Consider the following 19,134-nt stretch of genomic DNA (forward strand, 5'->3'; position numbering starts at 1 on the left):
AACAATGAGCCTGCCTCAGCAATTTTCAAAACATATCATCAATACACGACTGGGAGCTGGCGCTTTTAAAATATTAACCCCGTGGCGGCCGGGCCGGCTGCGGAGGGCTCTGGCGGTTTTGCGGCATCCTCTGGCGCAGGATCGTCCAATAAAAGGCGTCCTGGGGGATGAGCTAATTTGCCGTAGGATCCTAAAGAACATTTGCCCGCCGCGGAGAGCGCCGTGGCGGTAATGAACGGAGCAGATAGATTCAGGTTATGTTACCCATCGGTAATTGCCACATAAGGAGCAGAGTTAGATTTGCAGCTGGCTGTGAGTGAGTTGATGCACGAGGGGCCTCATTCGGACGGCGGGACTGTCATCTCCCATTTATCACCGCTTTGATTCACAAACCTGAAGGAAGGAAGCCGGGCTTCAGCCGACAGATCCCGCCGTTTTCGGCGCGTCCACCACAACAGCACGGATCTACATTAGCAATCAGAGTGGATAACCCCCCCCCCCCCAATCTCTGAAGGGAAATAAAAATGAAATGCACTTCTCAGGCAACTCAGATTAAAGATCACGCTTTTATCAAATTCTGAAGTCTATTTCAAGTCCTGCTCATAAATAACCTGGGGGGGGGGGCACTTTAGGGTTGGACGGATTTAGAGAAACAAAGAATAAAATCTGCTGGAGTTTCAGCGTCCACTACTTCCTGTCACCACTCCCCCCCCCGCCCCCAGAGACTCCACCATCCGTTATAGAGCTCTCAGAGAGGAGGAACTCTCCTAAACCAGGGGTGTCAAACTCAATCACACAGGGGCCAAAATCCAAAACACACCTTAGATAGTGGACCAAACAGGATCAACATTTATGGAACACTCTAAAACTACATGTTTAAGACTTTAAAACTGTAACTTTTTAACATAATGATGAACTAGATATATAGAATAATGCTAGTGTGAATAATGTAAGCTAAATATGGCCGCTGAAAATGCTAAAATTGATGGCTAAAAACGCTGAAGTGAATAGCCAGCTAAAATATTAGCTAAATGCTGAATTAGCCTAAAAAAAACAACAAAAAACTTAGGTTAGCTAAAACAGTTGGCTTAACTTCAAAACAACCTAAAATACTGACAAAAAGTCTAAATCAGCCAAAACAGCTAGCATGTAGCCTAAATATTAGCTAAATGCCAAAATGGCCTATAAACTTTTTTAAAAAGCCTAAATTAGCTAAAACAGCTAGCATGTTGCTAAAATAGGAGCTACAATGCAAAACATCTTTAAAAACCTTAGTAAATGCTAAAATAGTCCAAAAAGCTATCAGAATGTTAATTTTTAAAACTGTAACTTTCTAACCTAATTATGAATAATAAAAAGGCAGGAACAATATTCCAGAATAAATCAACTTAAACCTTAAATAACTTTCAATATTTTACTCTCCATAAAAATATATTTTGTCAAAATTATACAAGTTAGAAATGAGTTTAAGATAACATCAGGTCATTAATAACAATAAAATAAAATGATCTGGAGGGCCGGATCCGGCCCCCGGGCCTTGACTTTGACACGTGCCCTAAAATCCGTCTTAGGTTCCCCGACTCTGGATCCACCCTCTGTGTTTTATGATAATCCCGCCCTCTCGCTTAGGGAGCAGATCTCCTCGTTTGGAGGTCTCCGGGGGGGGCTGCTGAGGTTTCCTCCTCATCCATCAAACGGCCCGACCCGGCCCGGCTCAGCTGCCGAGGAGCTCGGGAAGGGTCGGCGCTCCATCCTCTCATCACCTCCTCCACTTTATGGAGCGAGCGGCTTTACGGCTCCACGCTGCTCTGATGCGTCTCCATCAGCTCCACAGGTGGGTATTGACGTTTCCACGCGACATCCATCACATCAGGAGAACACGCCATGATGCCCCCCCCCCCCTCCTCACACTGAGGAACCAGATTCCACCTCTGTTTACAAACTGAAATTATAATCTCACTGGATTAGCACTGATAATCCATCAGGAAGTAAAAGACAAATTCACCTGCAAACATCTAAACTGATGAGCAGAAAATGTGAATTGATTCAGTTTATTTTGACTCATTTTTACACACAAACATAAAGATTTGTTAATGTTGGGTTTCTTTAAAACAAGTACAAAACAGAAAGTGACTCAGCAGTTTTGTGGGTCAAAAGTGACTCAGCAGAGAAAGCATCTTATTTTTCTAAACTTTTAACGTATTCTGTGATGTTTGCAGCCACGCAAACGTTCAGTCGGTTAAAGTTCTGCACAAAAACAAAAAACAATAAAGTTACAAAGTTCAGTTCAAAAGTTAAGTTAACATTGTTTAATATTTAAATCTTAAAAAGTAAAAATTAACGTAAATAAACGAAAATATCAAACGAAAAATTAAAATATTAACAATTGAATTAATAAACGATTAGTGCTGGTAAATATAGAAAAAAACTGTATATCATGATATAAGTTATTTTATATCACAATATATATTCAAAATATCACAATAAAGAATATTTTCATTTACTTTTAAAAAAATGGACAAAAATGTAATTAATTTTTGTCTGACTTTATTTTTTCTAGTAACATCTAACTAAATCGTCACAAAAAAACGTTTTTTTAACCAGTTTCACGTTTCAGGAAAACACATTTTTGCACAAATATTTAGTAATAAAATTAAACAAATAAAAAACGATAAAAGAGAAATGGCACAATAGACACTTTTCTATCGATACATACGATGTGTAAAGTAATAATTACACAAAAAAGTACAAATTATTTTTTTTATTTAGTTGAAAAAAACAAAGATTTATGTTTAGTTTCAATTCAATTTTATTTATATAATTTACTTTACTCTATTATTTTTTTTGGGTGGAAAACATGCAGATTTAAAATAACATTTATTATAAAAAATGACTTTCAAGCTATAGATTTCTGTTCTTTATGATATAAAACATTTCTGCTGAGTCAGATTTAAACCAGCAACACCTTAGTGGTCATGGACACAAATGCTGGTCAACAGTGGGCGGGGCTTATTCCAATCTCTAGTTTAATTGATGAGAACTGGAGCGAGTGGTTTTGACATCTTCCACAGAAAACGGTTTACTTCCAGCTCAAATCAAATGAAGTCAATTCAGTCGCCATTTTTTGCAAAATGGACGCCGCCATGTTGGAACCAGACGACACCGGTAAGCAGTGATTGGTCCAAGTCCGTCTGAGTCAGCGTTTCTATGGTAACCACTCTCACCCTTAGGGAGAGAGCTTGTTGGAAGTCAATTGTTTTGAATGTTGGAAGAGGGGGCAGCAGGCTCCGCCTACTTTTATTGAGGCATCTGATTGGTCAGTTGAACTACAGAAAAATATCATGATAAAAGAACATGGAATCAGAGCCAAAATGGTTAGTCTGACCAATAGAATGACTGAGTAATTTGGGGGATTCTGCAGGTACTTCCTGTTTGGTACACAAAGGGGGAGGAGTCACTCAGTCCAGTTCTCACATACAGTCAGAGCTGACACAGCTAAACTCAAACCGGCCCTCCTACTGACGAAGGCTTTCAGGTCCGTCATCGCCTGAGTCGGGTTTTGGATTGATTCTCCAGAAATCTGTTTCCGTTAGCGCCGGGGAACCTGGGAAACGGGGCCGAACCACCGAGGCGGCCATGACAGCCGATACGTTTGCATAAAATAACAAGACAGGGAGGGAAAAATGGTGTTACTTAATCCTGCAGCTCTCTGACACAGCGTGCATATTTAGCCTTGAAAATGGAAATGTTTTGCTGCTATCCCTGGAAGATATCATTAAACATCATTTGTAAGCATACATCACACTGTATGCAGCAAATCGCCCATCTGGTGGTTCTGGAGCTCGCTGTCGGTGAGAATAAATTCCCGGTAAGAGTGCGGGCATCAGGACTGCCTCCACAGTAATGCCTCCGTGTAGACATACAAAGAGTCCATTAAACAGAGCCCGGCTCAGACTGTATGTCCTGTTAATAATGCAGTGTTTACATCCTGGCATTGAGCAGTCAGAGCTGGCCTAAGGGTACCAACTGGCAGGCCTGTGCAGTAATTAGGGGCTGTGCAGTGTGTCACGCCGATCCCACCGCTGGGCCGGCCCGGCGCGCCAGCCGCAGGAGAGCGGCGCGACCCCCCCACCTCTCTGTCACACCTTTACTCTGAGCCGCTCCTCCTGCAGCCTCCGCCGGCTCTGCTGCCGTGGCGACGGAAACTGCTGGAGCGCTTTTTAAAGAAATGGTAAAAGTTCTCCTGGTTTGTAAAAACGCTAACATGGTTGTTTTACTGGATCACTTCGGATGCAGAAGAACTTCAGACTCTGGAGACGGAATCACGAGGCTCTGCGCCCGGTGGAAAGTTTGTTTCTTCTTTCTTTTGTTTTTTTGTGAAAATTACAGAACTTTTGACGGATTCACAACTCAGAGGAAGCATAATTCATAAATCAGTTCCAGCCAACTTAGCAAGAAAGCTGCGAGCGGAGCAGCTTGGCCCACGAGTTCAAGTCTGTTCCGATTCAACCTACAAGCCCCATGATGCATCACAGCGGGAGCTGCAAGACGTCTACCAGACCATCACATTTATGCCAGCTACACAACTTCAGGAGGATTTCTCTTGTTTTTCAGGTTCCCCTCTTATTCTTCAGATCTGCTTTGAACTCTGGTTCTGTTCAGAACCAGAACCTGCAGCTCACTGATCCTGTTGCTGTCCATGATCCTGGATCTTTTCATTTCATGTTTTAGCCTAAAATATAATTAAAGAAAAAAGTTATTTGTTTCACGTTTTCTAATTTAATTAAAGACAAACCTAAATTAGCTTTCTTTTTTTTTTTTAAAATGAAGGTATTTCTCTATTCAAGTTGGCTGATGAGTCTTACACTGCTGGGTTTTGTTATTTTAGTTTGGATGGGACCTTGGTAGTCTTAGTTTGTGGACTTTGTTTATTTGCCGACTCAGAGGGTCGGCATGCTGGGTCAGCAGTCTCCATGACTAAGTTTATGTTTGGCTGAGGATCCTCCATGGAGAGATGAAAGAGACACGTGTAGATCAGGTTGGAGACCTTTGATCTAGATTAATATTGATAGGCTAAAAATGTTCGATTTTCTATCATCGTTTTTATCCACATCAGCTCTGGGGTTCTGTTCTCTATTCTCATTTACCTCTACTCTATTCTTTATTTTATTTCGTTCTCTGTGCTTCTGTTTGGTGCAGTGTGATTCATTTGTTGTTCCTCTTTCTCATTATATGTAAATCATTTTTTGTTACAAACATCACAAAAGTCACATAATGATAAAGATTGGTGACATTATTTAGAAGCTAAATTACGATTCTTTTCCATCCTAATTTTAAACAAATATTTTAAAGTCCAAATCAAATGCAGAAACATTTGTTTTTCTCTTGTAGACATTTGGGTTTTAGTCATCAGGTCACCTGTGTGCAGAAAAAATGAAACCCAGAAATGTTTCAGTTTGAATCTGCACTCTAACATCACTCCTCTGTTCATGCAACAGGAGAAATAAAGTAAATAAAACCTTTTAAAGTTATAATTGCTATTCTGTGCCATAACCAGAGCTGAGGTGTCCAGGCTACAATCCCACTAAAGCTTCGCTGTAGCGCTATTCTTAGTTTTTGACACGAGGGAGCACATCTATTAGAACGAGGCCGATTCTGCACCGACTTCCTTTAAAATGTTATTGTGAGAAAGTTTTTAAAAAGTGTGTAACTAAAATGAGACAAAAAATAATAAATAATTATGAAGGTTTTTTACTTCACACAAGTTCATGATTTGAACGTTATACTGATATTTATACATATACATTTGATTTTTTTAAAACTTACTTTGACATTTTAAGTCTTTTTATCTTTTTTTTTTATGAACTGCTGTTCTGTTGACGTCTAACTCCAGACTAGACTCAACCGTGAGAAATCAACAGATAAAAATGACTGAAAACCTTCATAATACACTTAACATTTGTCAGTTTCTGTCTTTTTTATTATTAATGAGGTTTTGTATTCATATGGAGTAGATTCATTTACTTCTTTTTAGGGTTATTTAGTAATCTAAGGGTTGATCTTCTGGATACATTCATATTTGTAGGCTTGTTGATGAGTATTGTCTGTTTTTTGGTTCTTTTTAAGAATATTCATAAAATATTTTAGGTTTTTCTCTTCATTTACATCCTCCATCAGCTACTTTTGGTAACGTTTCTGTTTATTTAACTGAAGAAACTCCTTTAGTCTGTATTCAGTCTGCCATAAACCAAACATTTCTGTTTGAACCAAAGCTTGTAAACAAACCGTGTGACTAAACATCTCTTCAGTCATTGGCCAGGAATTATGAGGGCGGGGCAAAGCGACAAGAGAAAGAATATTGGAAGTTTACAATTTGCGGTCCTCGTCAGGATATTTCACTGATCTAAACTTTATATTTCTCTGATCAATCGTCTGTATCAACGTCAGGATCAACAGTTTTTACTGCTGCTTTGCTATGGTGGAGACGAGCTGCGAGACGGTTACTGAGGAGACGGCGGCTAAGAAGGTACGATAAGTGTTTACGACATTTAGATTGTTGGGAAAACAGTAAGAAGCGATGTGGATCACGTCAGTGTTGTTTTAATGAGCCTGCATTCATCCAAAGACATTTCAATGAGCTGATGTGTCTTACTGTTGCTCTACTGCTCCGTTTACATCCCATAATTCCTGTCTATGGCGGCCATTTTGGTCCAGTAGTTCCACTTCGAGCATGGAGTCTCTTCAGACCGAGGAAACTCAAAACGAACTGGAGCTAGAACCGAGAGCAGCTCCTGGTCCTGGACCGGAGTCCACTTAGATGTTTTCAGAGTGAAATTTGTTCCAGATTATCAGGAGAAATGAACTCTGGTTCACTTTCAGCAAACCAAATGTGTCCATTCTGGATACACACTTATAGTCAACATGAAACGTAATGTCAAAAAGTTTGATCAAACTGAGAACAAAGAGATGTGTGTGTTGTTGTGTGTGTTGTTGTGTGTGTTGTTGTGTGTGTTTATGTGTGTGTTGTTGTGAGTGTTGTTGTGAGTGTTGTTGTGTGTGTTGTTGTGAGTGTTGTTGTGTGTGTTTATGTGTGTGTTGTTGTGAGTGTTGTTGTGAGTGTTGTTGTGAGTGTTGTTGTGTGTGTCATTGTGTGTGTTGTTGTGTTGTGGAGCTCTCTTGTTTGTGTGTCTTCTATTTACAGTCAAACTCAGAGACTTCAGGAGTTTTTCTCTGCAGGATCTGAGAGTTTGCTAGTGACAGTAAGGAATTGTTCTTTTGTTTTTGTTTTTTTAGCTAAATTACATTTCCAAGACAGAATGCAACAGGAACACACATTCATAAATTAGATTGACTGTCTTTTCAGAGTTAAAAAATCTGAACTTTGGAAATGTTTATCCGTCTATCCTGGAGAGGATCCCTCCTTCATCTGGACGTTCCTTATTTTTTCTCTAAAATTGTTTTTATTTTAGGAGTTTTTCCTCACCGTGAAGGAAGGTCTAAGGTCGGGGACACCAGGTGAACTTAGTTCATGTTAGCAACCAGCTACTGTTTATTTTTATGACTGACTTTATGTGATGTGAAATTGGGCTGGACAGAAAAATGAACTGAATTGAATGTTGACGCATCATGTCAACCAATCAGAGCCTCGGCTTTGGTCACGTGACGATTTCAGTGACTTGGTCATCAGCAGGTAGAATGCAAATCCAATATGGCTGACGGATGTGAGCGTTCTGAACTTCCTGCTGTTTTCTTCATCCGCTGGCGCCGGGGGGTTGCTGGAGCCCGTCCTGGTTACTGTTACAATCTGAGGTCTAAGATCTACATATGTTTTTCATTAGCGTTTAATTTCCTTAAAAGATTTGTTGTTGTTTTGTTTGCAAAAATGTTTTGTTATTTTATTTTTTTATAAAAACAGGAAATGTTGGACACTAAATGGATTCAAATGTTACAAACAGCAGCTCTTATTTTTGAAAAGTATTTAATTAAAGAAAAAAATGTGATTTATTTTGTTTTTATGCCTGAAAAATGAAACTTCTGATCAACATTTTTGTGAGAATCTGACGGGATTGTTCACAGAGAAAAATATCCCCTCATGATGTTTTGATAATAAACATTTAGAAAGCAGTGATCATGTTTTATACTGTGTGGGGAAATGTAGGCCAAACAAACCTTTATTTAATATTTAGATTTTAAAAAGGATGACTGATAAAAAAGACACAAACTGAGGAAGTCACCACACTTTTCATCCAATCCAGAATAAGAACATTTACTGTTTAAGTCATTTTATTAAAATCTAAAATTACAGTAAAAGCCTTTGTTTTCCAGAAGTTCTAAGAAATCAGATTACGGATCTAATTTATCAAACGGCTTCAGTGTTTGTGATGAAGAATAGAAATGAATGAATCTTTTAAACCATAAATGTTCTGACGTTTTCTGAGAGATTTCCTTTAAAAAAAAAAACCTTTTTTTTCAATCATAAGTCAAATGATTGGTGTTAATTAAATATATATTTATTATTGTGTTGTTTGGTCTATTTTTTTTTAAACACTAAAACTCGTCTTTTAATTTCAGGTTGAGTTTGCTCTTAAATGTTCAGCTCACTGACCTCTGGGCGGACAGTTTACCTCTGAAAGCTTCAATCATTTATGTATTTTTGTTCTGAGAAAAGTTGAGATTTTTCAGAGAAGCTCGTCTGGTTCTCCAGTTTCGTTGTTTCGCTTCATCCGAGCGTCTTCCCATCACATCTCTGCCTCTCCTCCTCCTCCATGACTCTGAACTCGGAGGAGCACCAAGCAAACCCGACCGGAGCCCAAACCGCCTCCTGCATCTCCGCTTGACATTAATTGATAATCAAACAAGCCTTCACATCACACATTAATGAGATCAGCCGAATTATCTGTTTAATGTAACCCAATTATATGCAACCCTTGTGCACCAATCAACACTAATTCCTGACTGATAAATGACAGCTGCAGCGACATATGAATCAATACAAACATCGATGGGGACGGGTGTCCCGCTCAGGAGGAGGAGCTTCATGAGCGCCTCATTTGGGGCGTGAGGAGAGGAGACTCACCAGTCTCGTGAAGAGGGGCACTCCCAGATGCCAGAGGTGATCGTTCAGCAGTCCGCTGTACACCACGTTCCCGAAGACAGCAATGCTTCCTGACTTACACAGCGTGTTTCCTGCGGGGACACGAAGGCGGCAAAGTCAGTGCAGCAAACTCAATCAGAGGAAATCGCTGTGCAGGAAGGGAAATAATACGGAATGCACCATTGATTGTTATAAATATTGATTTGAGCTGTTTATTGACCTTACATGTAGTGACAAATACACATAGATGGGCTGCTTGGAATCAATAAAGGAGCAGAGCTTAGGCAGAAGAGCAAACAATCTCATTCCAGGTTTGATTCCGCTACAAACCCAGAAACCCTCTGACAGCTCGTGTGATGTCTCTAAACCCTTTCTGCTCAGACCAAAGAGCTGTCGCAGCAGCAGCAGAGATCTCAAACGTGACATCAATCCTGTTAACATGTGGGATCACTTCCAGATCGGCGTCGCCGCCCGAGAGCTTCAAGGGAAGCCTGCTGCAAACCCGTCCAGAAGATGGAAGGAGACTACCTTTAAAAATGCAGATCTTCCTCGGCCTCTTTCACGAGGAAGACGCAGATTTCATCACTGCTGATGTTTTCAGGAAGTCCAGATCAATGAAACCTTTTGGAATCAACAATAAACAATATTTATTTACTTTTCTCTTCCGTTTATCACAAAAAAAAACCTGCAACGTCAAAACGTTTGGTAGTTTAAGAATCGGCGTGCAGATGCAGGTCCGGATGTCGGTCCGGATGTATCAGCTTTCACACAGCATCAGAACCCAAATCCTACTATTTGGATTTGGACAAAACCTTAAGATCTGAGTTTTAAATCACTTTCCTTCTCCATGAACCAATAGTAACACGCTTCATCTCTGGACTTCTTCCTCTCTTAAAGCATCAACTCCTTCATGTCACTAATTCTATATGCATCATTTAGTCCAGGAATCCACTGTCTGTACCATCACTTTAGTGAAAAATGGTCAAGAATTGGATTTTATGTAAGTGGACATAAATTCAGAAAAGGAGGCGTTGAAGCTCTGACTGAACGTACAAATAAAACAGATTAGAAAAAACGTTTTTGTCTGATTTGTAAACAAAAACACGATCCTGAAGTGACTATAGTCCATAATTCTTTGTTTTTACTTCAGAGGAAACTTTTTTGTCTAATTAAAAACAGTTTTTCAGCACAGAAGAATATTAAAAACTTTTTTTGCAAGTCAGAACTAAGAATTAAGAGCCTTCAGTATAAAAACCATTTACTAGGGGTGAAAAAAATCGATTTGACCGCTAGTACTGGAGAGGTTAGATTCAGTAACATTCAAAATAAACCGCACTAATTCCTCAATCATATATTTAGAACTTTACTGGTCACAGCACATCTACTATTTTTTTTCTTATACTGAAAATAATTTGTTGTAGAAATCAGACAATACTGACTGTTCCCTATATGAACAAATATTTCTTAATGTACCAAAAGAAAAGCTCTATGAATTTGTGGCTAAAAACAACTTATAGATAACATACAGATGCAGGGCTTAGAGCTGTGATCGTTAAATAAAACGAATATTACAATTTTACAATTTGATAATCACAAAATATTCAGGTTTTTTTTTCAAAAGTCATAATAAAAAAAAAATTAAAAAAAATTGTTCCGTAAAGACTTGGGATGTATTGCGATATATATTATGTTGTGATACATGGTTCCTGATATCATATGTATCGCGATACATCTATTGATAACTGTGTATCACTATCATATCATATTGCAATACATGGTTCCCGACATGATACGTCTTGTGGTAAATATCATTTCGAAACCATATACCCCTACCATTGACTGTATAAGTGAGAACTGGACTGTGTGGCCCCTCCCCCTTGGCTAAAAGAAGCCAAAATACCAAGCTCACTCCTGACTGGTTATGGTGGTTGCCATGGAAATGTCTGAAGCTTCATGGGGCCTTTTTTGAAGTACGGGAACAAAGATGTTCATCATCAGTGAGGTGATGAAGATCCTCCTGCCTCTGATCCACAGGAAAAGCTTCGCCTCACCTGCTGGAGGAGCGCCTGGCTCGCAGGTCGCTGCTCGCACTTCTGCGGGGTCAGAGTTTTGGCCCGGCTTTGAAATTTGCATCACCTGACCTTTCCGACGACAACAGTAAACACGCCGCAGCGCTAACGAGCTAATTACAGCCGGAGCCCTTTGAGGAGTTCAGCTCCTGTTGTACACAGAAAACAGCTGTTTGATCTTTGACTGCTGGAGCCGCTCCGGTTCTGGAGGTTCTCCCCGTCCCAGGACCCGTTCGTGAAAGCCTCCCCCGCTTTGCAAAGACAGTGAATGAGCTGGGTCGGGCCGGGCGCACAGGCGTGACCCCAGGAGTGTGATGTAGTGCCCGCCGCCGTCCCCGCGTACGTGATGAATGCAGCTTGTGTAGCAGGCGGCCCGAGAACACAGGTCTCCGCTGTAATTTCTGCACAAAGGAATGCTGCAAAGGCTCACCAGGGGTGGAGGGAAGCAGTGCTGACAAGCAGCACATGCATTATTTAAAAACAAAAGTAAAAAATGCCCATTAAAGTGTCAGTGCTGCTTTCGGCGGTGCAGGCTCGGGCGCCGTGTGCGTATTACTGTTATTAATGGGCCAGGCGTGGGGGGCATTGCTTTGCTGCGATTGCTCTGCTGCTGTTGCTATCTGCAGTTCGACCCCCCCACCACCAAAGACTTTCGCCTTGGTGGGGGGGGCAGATAAGGAGCATGATACAGACGGAGAAAGGGAGTCAATGAGCTCCTGCAGCTACCATCATTTTATTGAATGCAGATCGGGGCGGGCCTTGTCAGGTCGCACGGCGAGAGACGCCCACGACACCGGCAGCACATCCGCCATAAGTGCACGCCATTTTTCCTTGCAGTCGGAGGTTACGGCGACTGACGCAGCAGAAGGAGGTCGTGTGTCGTAGTCACAGGCGGGTAAAGGCGGCGCCGCCAAACCCTTCACCTCCAAATGATTTACCACATCAGAGGGAATCAAAATGATCAACCACCCCCTCCCCCCAGTGGGTGGAGCACGGAGCCAACCGTACGGACTCATCTCGACCTATTCTCCTACAACCACTTTGTTACGCTGTTATTAATGGTGTTTACACGCGGCGGATCGAGCACGTAATCAAATTTTCCATATTTGCATGTAGAAAATGTCACATAAAAGAGACAGCTTCATTTTCCCCCTCACAAACTCTGCAGAACCGGAGAGCCAGTGGGCTTTTATTTACTTATTTATTTATTTATCTGCACTGGGTTATTAAAAATGCATTGGGCTGGATGTGCTGCTGCCGCTGGAGCATCTGTATTTTTCTCCCATTTAATAAAATCGAGTGCGAGCGGTGACATGTTGCTTAGCGGTTGGCGATGAGCGCTTGATACGGCTTCTTTTGGCTGTTAATCCTGCTTTTTTATGGCCCCTCTCAGCAGTTGGGTGTTCTCTCATCTGCACACTTGACAGCATTGAGCCCAGCCTCTGATTAATTATTAATTGTGTGATTAAAGTGTGTGTGAGTGCAGGGGGGGGGCTTGCAGGGAGGGGTGGAGGAATGCAACCTGCAGTGTATACTTTACATTACCCTCAACTTCTGATTTTTTTTGTCTTTCTGGTGTTTGAGAACGTTTAACTGCAGGTGTGGAAGACGGGAACGTACAGAACCTGCAGGAGCAGCGGGAGGGAAGGACAAAGTATTGTTTTATTAAACCACTGACGCCTAGTTGAGTCTGGTTCAATTTTTCTTTTGGCTGAAAGTCAAGGCTGCCAGGTTTATTTGGGCGCAGACTCCAAGGCTGTTGCTGCTAACCTGGATTTTATTTTATTTCAGGATTAAATCTGCTGATGAAATATTCCACATCTTTAAAGTTCACGGTTTTATGGAGTTTATTGTAAAGAAGAGGAGAATTGTGACGGAGGAGGAGGCATCAGGTCAAAGGGTGAGAGGCTGGACGGCAGCTGGACTCGGTTTCAGCCAAAACCCTGAGTCCACTGGACGGATGGTACCAGGAGAACTGGGACTGGAGCCGGGAGACACCGCATCCGTCTGAATCCACTTCACAGTCCATTCAAAACGGATTTCTTTTTCAAATTTTCGTTCTAGTTTTCTTTGGTAAAAAAATATTTTTTCAAAACTAGTTAAGAAAAATGAACAAAAATGCCCCTTTTATTGATAAAATGATGCATTTGTACAATTAAAACAAAAAAGCAGTTTTGGGCTAAAAATGAAATGAAATAAAAAATGAAATAAAAATAACATTTTGGGTTTGATAGACGGAGATTGCTGTTTTTAGGAAAATCTTAGTTTGATTAAACTCATATCTAATAAGGTGAAAATGAAGCTTAAAATGGGATGAAGAGCTGTACAGTTAGCTCCGCCCACCATAACAATTTTCCAAAAATGGGCGATTTTTGGGTTGAACACAGTTTTTCTGAGTCCACCCACCAAAACAGGCCTCTATCGAGTACAGGGTGTCCAAAGATTTACACACGTCTCATTTAAATCTGACTTAAGACCAGGGTCACCAACCTCTCAGGACCTGAGAGCTACTTCATGGTACCGAGTCATACGAAGGGCTACCAGTTTCAAATAACACATTTTGCGTAGTTATACAATATTAATAATAAATATAGATACTCCTCTATGTAAAGACGCTAATTTTTCATCATAATTACTAACAATATCAACAAGCTCAAAAACAGATATCTATATTTAGCCTCTTATTCATTTCAGAAATTGTTAAATTTTCAGATGATCACTTACATTTCATGGAAAAATCTCCCATTTTCACTGTGTTGTATCATGTTTATCCACAATGTAATGTTAAAGAAAAATCAACTTACATATTTTTAAACAAATCTAGTTACATTTTGAACTAATGACGGAATCTGCAGCATTTTTTACAAAATGATCTTTGAACTGGAGTAGGTCAGAGGTCATCTAAACATATCTAAAGTTTGTGTATCATGAACATATTTTAAGACATTTTAATTTTTAAATCTATGTAAATGCAAGTGTAATTTATAAAAAAAAAAAGAAAAAAAAATTCTATGCACTTCACAAGTGAGTTGTGCTATTTAAACCAACAGACGCAGTTTTCCGTCTACACATGCAATTCAAGCTTGATCCTCATTGTCCAAAGTTCAACTCTGATCATCTTCTGCTGATCTATTTTCAAAGTGTTCCTTGAGGTCTTTCAATTATGATTATGTGGTTTTTACCAAAATCAAGAGACTTGTGTGGTTTTCTGGACTGAGTTTCTGCAGAGAAGCAGGATTTTATCAGAAATTCATATCTGAGTTGCAAGAAAATCTGCTTGCAGACATCAGCTGGAACCTGAAGTCCAGAACAGGAAGTTCACGCCTCATTCCTCCCCTGTTCACTCAAAAAACACTTTTTGTTCTTTTTTGGTCGAAAAAGACTCATTTAACCCCAACAGTTACATGTTTTCCATTTTAAGCTAAACCTCTAACGCTGGAGACGTCTATCGAAACCTACTATGGCCTTCGACATATCATATCTTCTTACACGATCAACGTGAATCAGCTGATCCAAAGAAAAGCGGCTTTTCACCGATATAAAACAAGTTACTCATATTGAGTATTGCATTCTGGAGCAAATCTGCTTTTGACAGAATTAGCTGATTCACTTTGAACGTGTTAGAGGTTGAAAAGTTACAGAACTTGAAGGAATGTAACCTTGGAGCTAAAGTTTCAGTGTAAAAGGGTTAACAGTTTTACAAATCTAGACAATTTTATTGCTTTTTTCCATATTTCAAGCTCATTTTGCATGCTAAACCGTTTATTCACATCAACAAGTTTTAATAAAAAGATGCTAAAACTCTGAAATCTTGTGGAATTTCTGCTTATGGCTAATAAATGTTGGGCGCCATCTTGTCTGTCACCAGGTTCCCCTCAATTGTTGGTGCTTAGTAACCCTTCAACCCGTTGCTGAGAGTCCTTTGTTTACACTGTCTCCCACTAGCTTACAGCCCCTCACACCTTAAACAACCATTAGCGATGTAACAAAACTGGCAGCAATATCAGAGCTTTCCAGACGTACAGTTGGATCCAGATTCCAGCTCAGATGAGGAAAACAAAGACGTTCATGGATCTATTGGTCTGCAAGTGGATGCATCAGAATGGGGTGGAGCAAGGAGCTTGTGGCTCCGCCCATCACAAATATGATCTTTGTAAGATGACATTTTTTGTCTGCTCCTGATTCACAGTGATTTGAAAAAAGAAATACTCAGAAATGTAATTTTAATCTTAATTTTCTTTATATTTGTCCTCCGTCATTAGAAAAATGCTACAAAAACATGCTAACACATCAGAGTGGGTCTTTAAATGTCTTACTGTCCTGTCAGCGTCATAGAGAACCGGTTTAATCACCACAAGTCCTCCTTATTTTCAAGCCATTGCTCGTTTTACCGCACTGACGAGCATCAGCTAATTAGCTAATTAGCTTTAGTCACGTTTTCATGACAAAACACATCCTGGAAATTTTCTTAGCAACAGGAAGTCATATGACAAGAAAACATTTAAGACATTTAACTGCTTTATAATACTTTAAATTACATTTAAGTCGCTTTAAGTCTTTCTAAGGATCTGCGGCTCAAACTCCAGCTCTGACTGAATCATCCCTAAAATCCAGGACTTTCCAGTGTCCTGGATTTCAAGGCCTTTAAAGCAACATCCTCATGACTTATTTTTTAAAAGACAAACATGACGTCATATTTTTGCCAAATTAAAAACCTAGTAAAGATGATACTTTATGAAGACGATAATTACAAATCCAGTGTTCTGAAGATAAAAAACTTTTTTTTAATTCAATGAATCGTGTTTTATATACATTAGTCAAGTGAGCATCGATCCACACTGTTTTTTTTGCAAAGACTTCTGGGATTTTTCCAGGGAACTGGATTTTGCACTAGTGGAATGGGACACCCCCCCAAAAACGATGAACCCCCTTCATAGAGCACTAACCAGGGATGTAGCCCAAATATCTGATTAAAATGAAGCCTTCAGCTCCTGATTCCTGATTTCACAGAATTCAGTTGTTCATTTCTGGACTACAGGAAGTCTGGATGAGTTCACACTGAACCGAACCGAACCAGAGATCCGCTCCACGAGGAAAAGCCCCGCCCTCATAAACATGGCTTCCCCTTCACAACTGTCCTGACCCCCCCCCCAACAAATCTATTAATTGTAGACCTGAACCGCAGATGAAATGACTTGAGTTTAATTAATGAGGAAAAGCTGAGAGCCTTTGGGTGCATTCATTTGAAAAACAATTGATTCATGCGGAAATACAGCACAGCCGAGCTGAAATAATGAGTGGATATTTACGAGGACTCGTTACTCAACACTAAAGGAGATGTCACCTCCTTTGAAACCCCGTTTTAGGTCCTTAATTGTGAGGGGTTTTGATGGGGGGGGTGAGTGATGTAACTTCATGGAACGACGGCAGACATCTTTTTTAAGAATCGTAGGGTTCTGCAGACATCCACCGCTGGTTCTGGCAGAACCTTCAGAGTGGAGGGAAACGGCGTGGTCATTTAAAGTTGCTCCGAGCCCCCCCCCCCGGCTCTGCCGTTGGAGGTTGTCGGCTCTGAGCGCTCCAGCTCCAGAATGAGCAGCTCATTTCTAGCAAAAAGGCACAGTGCTGCAATGCAATAAGGGAAAACAACACTTTTAATAATTCAGGCCCTGAGACCGAGGGGGGGTGGGTGGAGGGGAAACGTCTTAAAGTACCGCAGAATGGCTCATTTAGCTCCTGCTACGCATTATTAAAGTTGTATCGAACCCCCCCCCCTGGGTCTTTCCCAAAGTTTTTTTCATTTTCCCTTCCTCTTCCCCCTTAAGCGCGCGAGGTAACCAATAACAGCAGCAACATTTATAAACGACAGAGTATTCTGCACCTCAGAGGGGAGGTAAACAATGGTGTAGCTCTTAATCTCTCTTCCTCGCCGTCCTCGCCACTCCTCCGGACCCAAATTTGTCAGCGCTTTATCCTGTTTGAGCCGGGTCCGGGCCGTCCAGATTATTTTCTGCCTCAGCTGAGCTCACAATGCATAAAAAATGTGGGGAATGAAGCTTGTATGGATTCAAATTGAGTCGTAAAATTGTGCTCACTGTGGCGCTGATGGACGCACGCCGGTACCGTTAAGGACGTGTTCAGAAGTACCGTAAATTGCCGCCATGCCTCGTGGCGGTTTGGAGAGGAGACGGGTAGTGGTATGAATAAAACAGAGGCGGAGGAAAATGGGATCAAGTTAGAATGCAGAGATTCTGTTTTTGAAAACGAGGATTTGAACATCGGGCTAAACGCTGCACACCTGGCTCATTCTGCTTCCCCTGACTCACAAAGGTCTTCTGGATGAAGGTCAAAATCCGGCGAGAGAACCGCCATCACCGCGCTCATCTACTGATGACATGAAGGAAATGTTCAGTCTTCCTATTTTAATACATTTCATTTTTTATTTTGTAATTTTTGTCACTAACTACATATTTACTGTCAGGTAAATAAACGTTTTTTATTTGGTTTAACCAACAACCAAACTCCAAACCATAAACCACAGAAGAAGATGGCGCCCTCTGGCTCTTCTTCTGTCTTTGATTTAAGACTTAAACCAACAAAACGACAGCACACTGCCCCCTAGTGTTTGTAATGAGATTGTTTTAGAGCAACAAAGTTCGTTTTTCAGTAACAGAGTAATCTGATTACAGTTTCTGTTTTAGTTACAGTTTTCCTGTTTATTACTTTGAACTGATTTACCAAACAGCAGCTGATCTGAAACAATGCATTTTCAGAAGGGAATCTGGGCGGGGCAACAACCGGATCAGGGATTCTGATCGGCTAAGGCAGGTCTTATGGTGGCCAATCAGAGCCAACTTTGCCAGAAAAGACATTTGTGAAGCAGACCAGCTGTCCACAGAGGTAAACACACTTTGTTTATCATAAGTTTATGAACAAAATACACGTACATAAAAGTTGTTTGGTCTGATATTTTCTGTAATAAAGTTAAATTTTCTTCATAATCTTTACCTGCTTAGTATAAATATAAAACTAAGTTCAGGATTCACATTCTGCTGTGTGTAAAAAGTGACTAATATTGAAGGTTAATTACAAGTACGTGTTTGTTTTGCTTTTTATGTTGGAAAAATTGATCCAAATAATAACTTTGACAAATTGGAGATACAATAATTTATTTTGTCTAAAGTAATAAAAATAGTTACTTTTCTAATGACTAGTTCATTCTGTTCAAGAAACATTCAGTTACTAATTTATTTACTTTTTGGATTAAGTATTAACTGTAACTAGTTACTTTATTAAAGAAGAATCAATCTATTTACTTAATTAGTTTTTGAACTATATTATTTTTCAAAGCAACCTTTCTAACTCTGCTGCTACCTGGGAATAGAGGATCATTGGATCATTACGGACAATCGGAGGCCGGATCAGTCCGACTGGGATCTCCTGATGTTAAGGATGTGGGCGTGGCTAACTGAAACCCTGGAACAGACATCTGATCTTACATCTGATCTTAAATGTGATCTTAAATGTGATCTTAAATGTGATCTTACATCTGATCTTACATCTGATCTTACATTTGATCTTACATCTGATCTTAAATCTGATCTTACATTTGATCCTTCATTTGATCTTAAATGTGATCTTAAATCTGATCTTACATCTGATCTTACATCTGATCTTAAATGTGATCTTACATCTGATCTTAAATCTGATCTTAAATCTGATCTTACATCTGATCTTACATCTGATCTTAAATTTGATCTTACATCTGATCTTAAATTTGATCTTACATCTGATCTTAAATTTGATCTTACATCTGATCTTAAATGTGATCTTAAATCTGATCTTACATCTGATCTTACATCCGATCTTACATCTGATCTTACGTCTGATCTTACATCTGATCTTACATCTGATCTTACATTGTTCGTAGGTTGTATTTGTTGTGGATTGTTTGGTGTCTTATAATAAAAC

The 19,134-nt window shown here is 40.1% G+C and overlaps 1 protein-coding gene across 1 annotated transcript in view; it reads right to left on the minus strand.

Annotated features, from left to right (window-relative positions):
• Window positions 1–19,134, minus strand: part of rbfox3a (RNA binding fox-1 homolog 3a) — a gene marked incomplete in the record, with an annotated part of 614,011 nt that overhangs the window by 132,153 nt on the left and 462,724 nt on the right. Inside the window, 1 exon segment of the mRNA XM_024272938.2 lies at window positions 9,077–9,186. Coding sequence (XP_024128706.1) covers window positions 9,077–9,186 — 110 coding nt within the window.

Source organism: Oryzias melastigma, linkage group LG8 (genome assembly GCF_002922805.2).
Source record: "Oryzias melastigma strain HK-1 linkage group LG8, ASM292280v2, whole genome shotgun sequence".
Classification (NCBI taxonomy): Eukaryota; Metazoa; Chordata; class Actinopteri; order Beloniformes; family Adrianichthyidae; genus Oryzias; species Oryzias melastigma.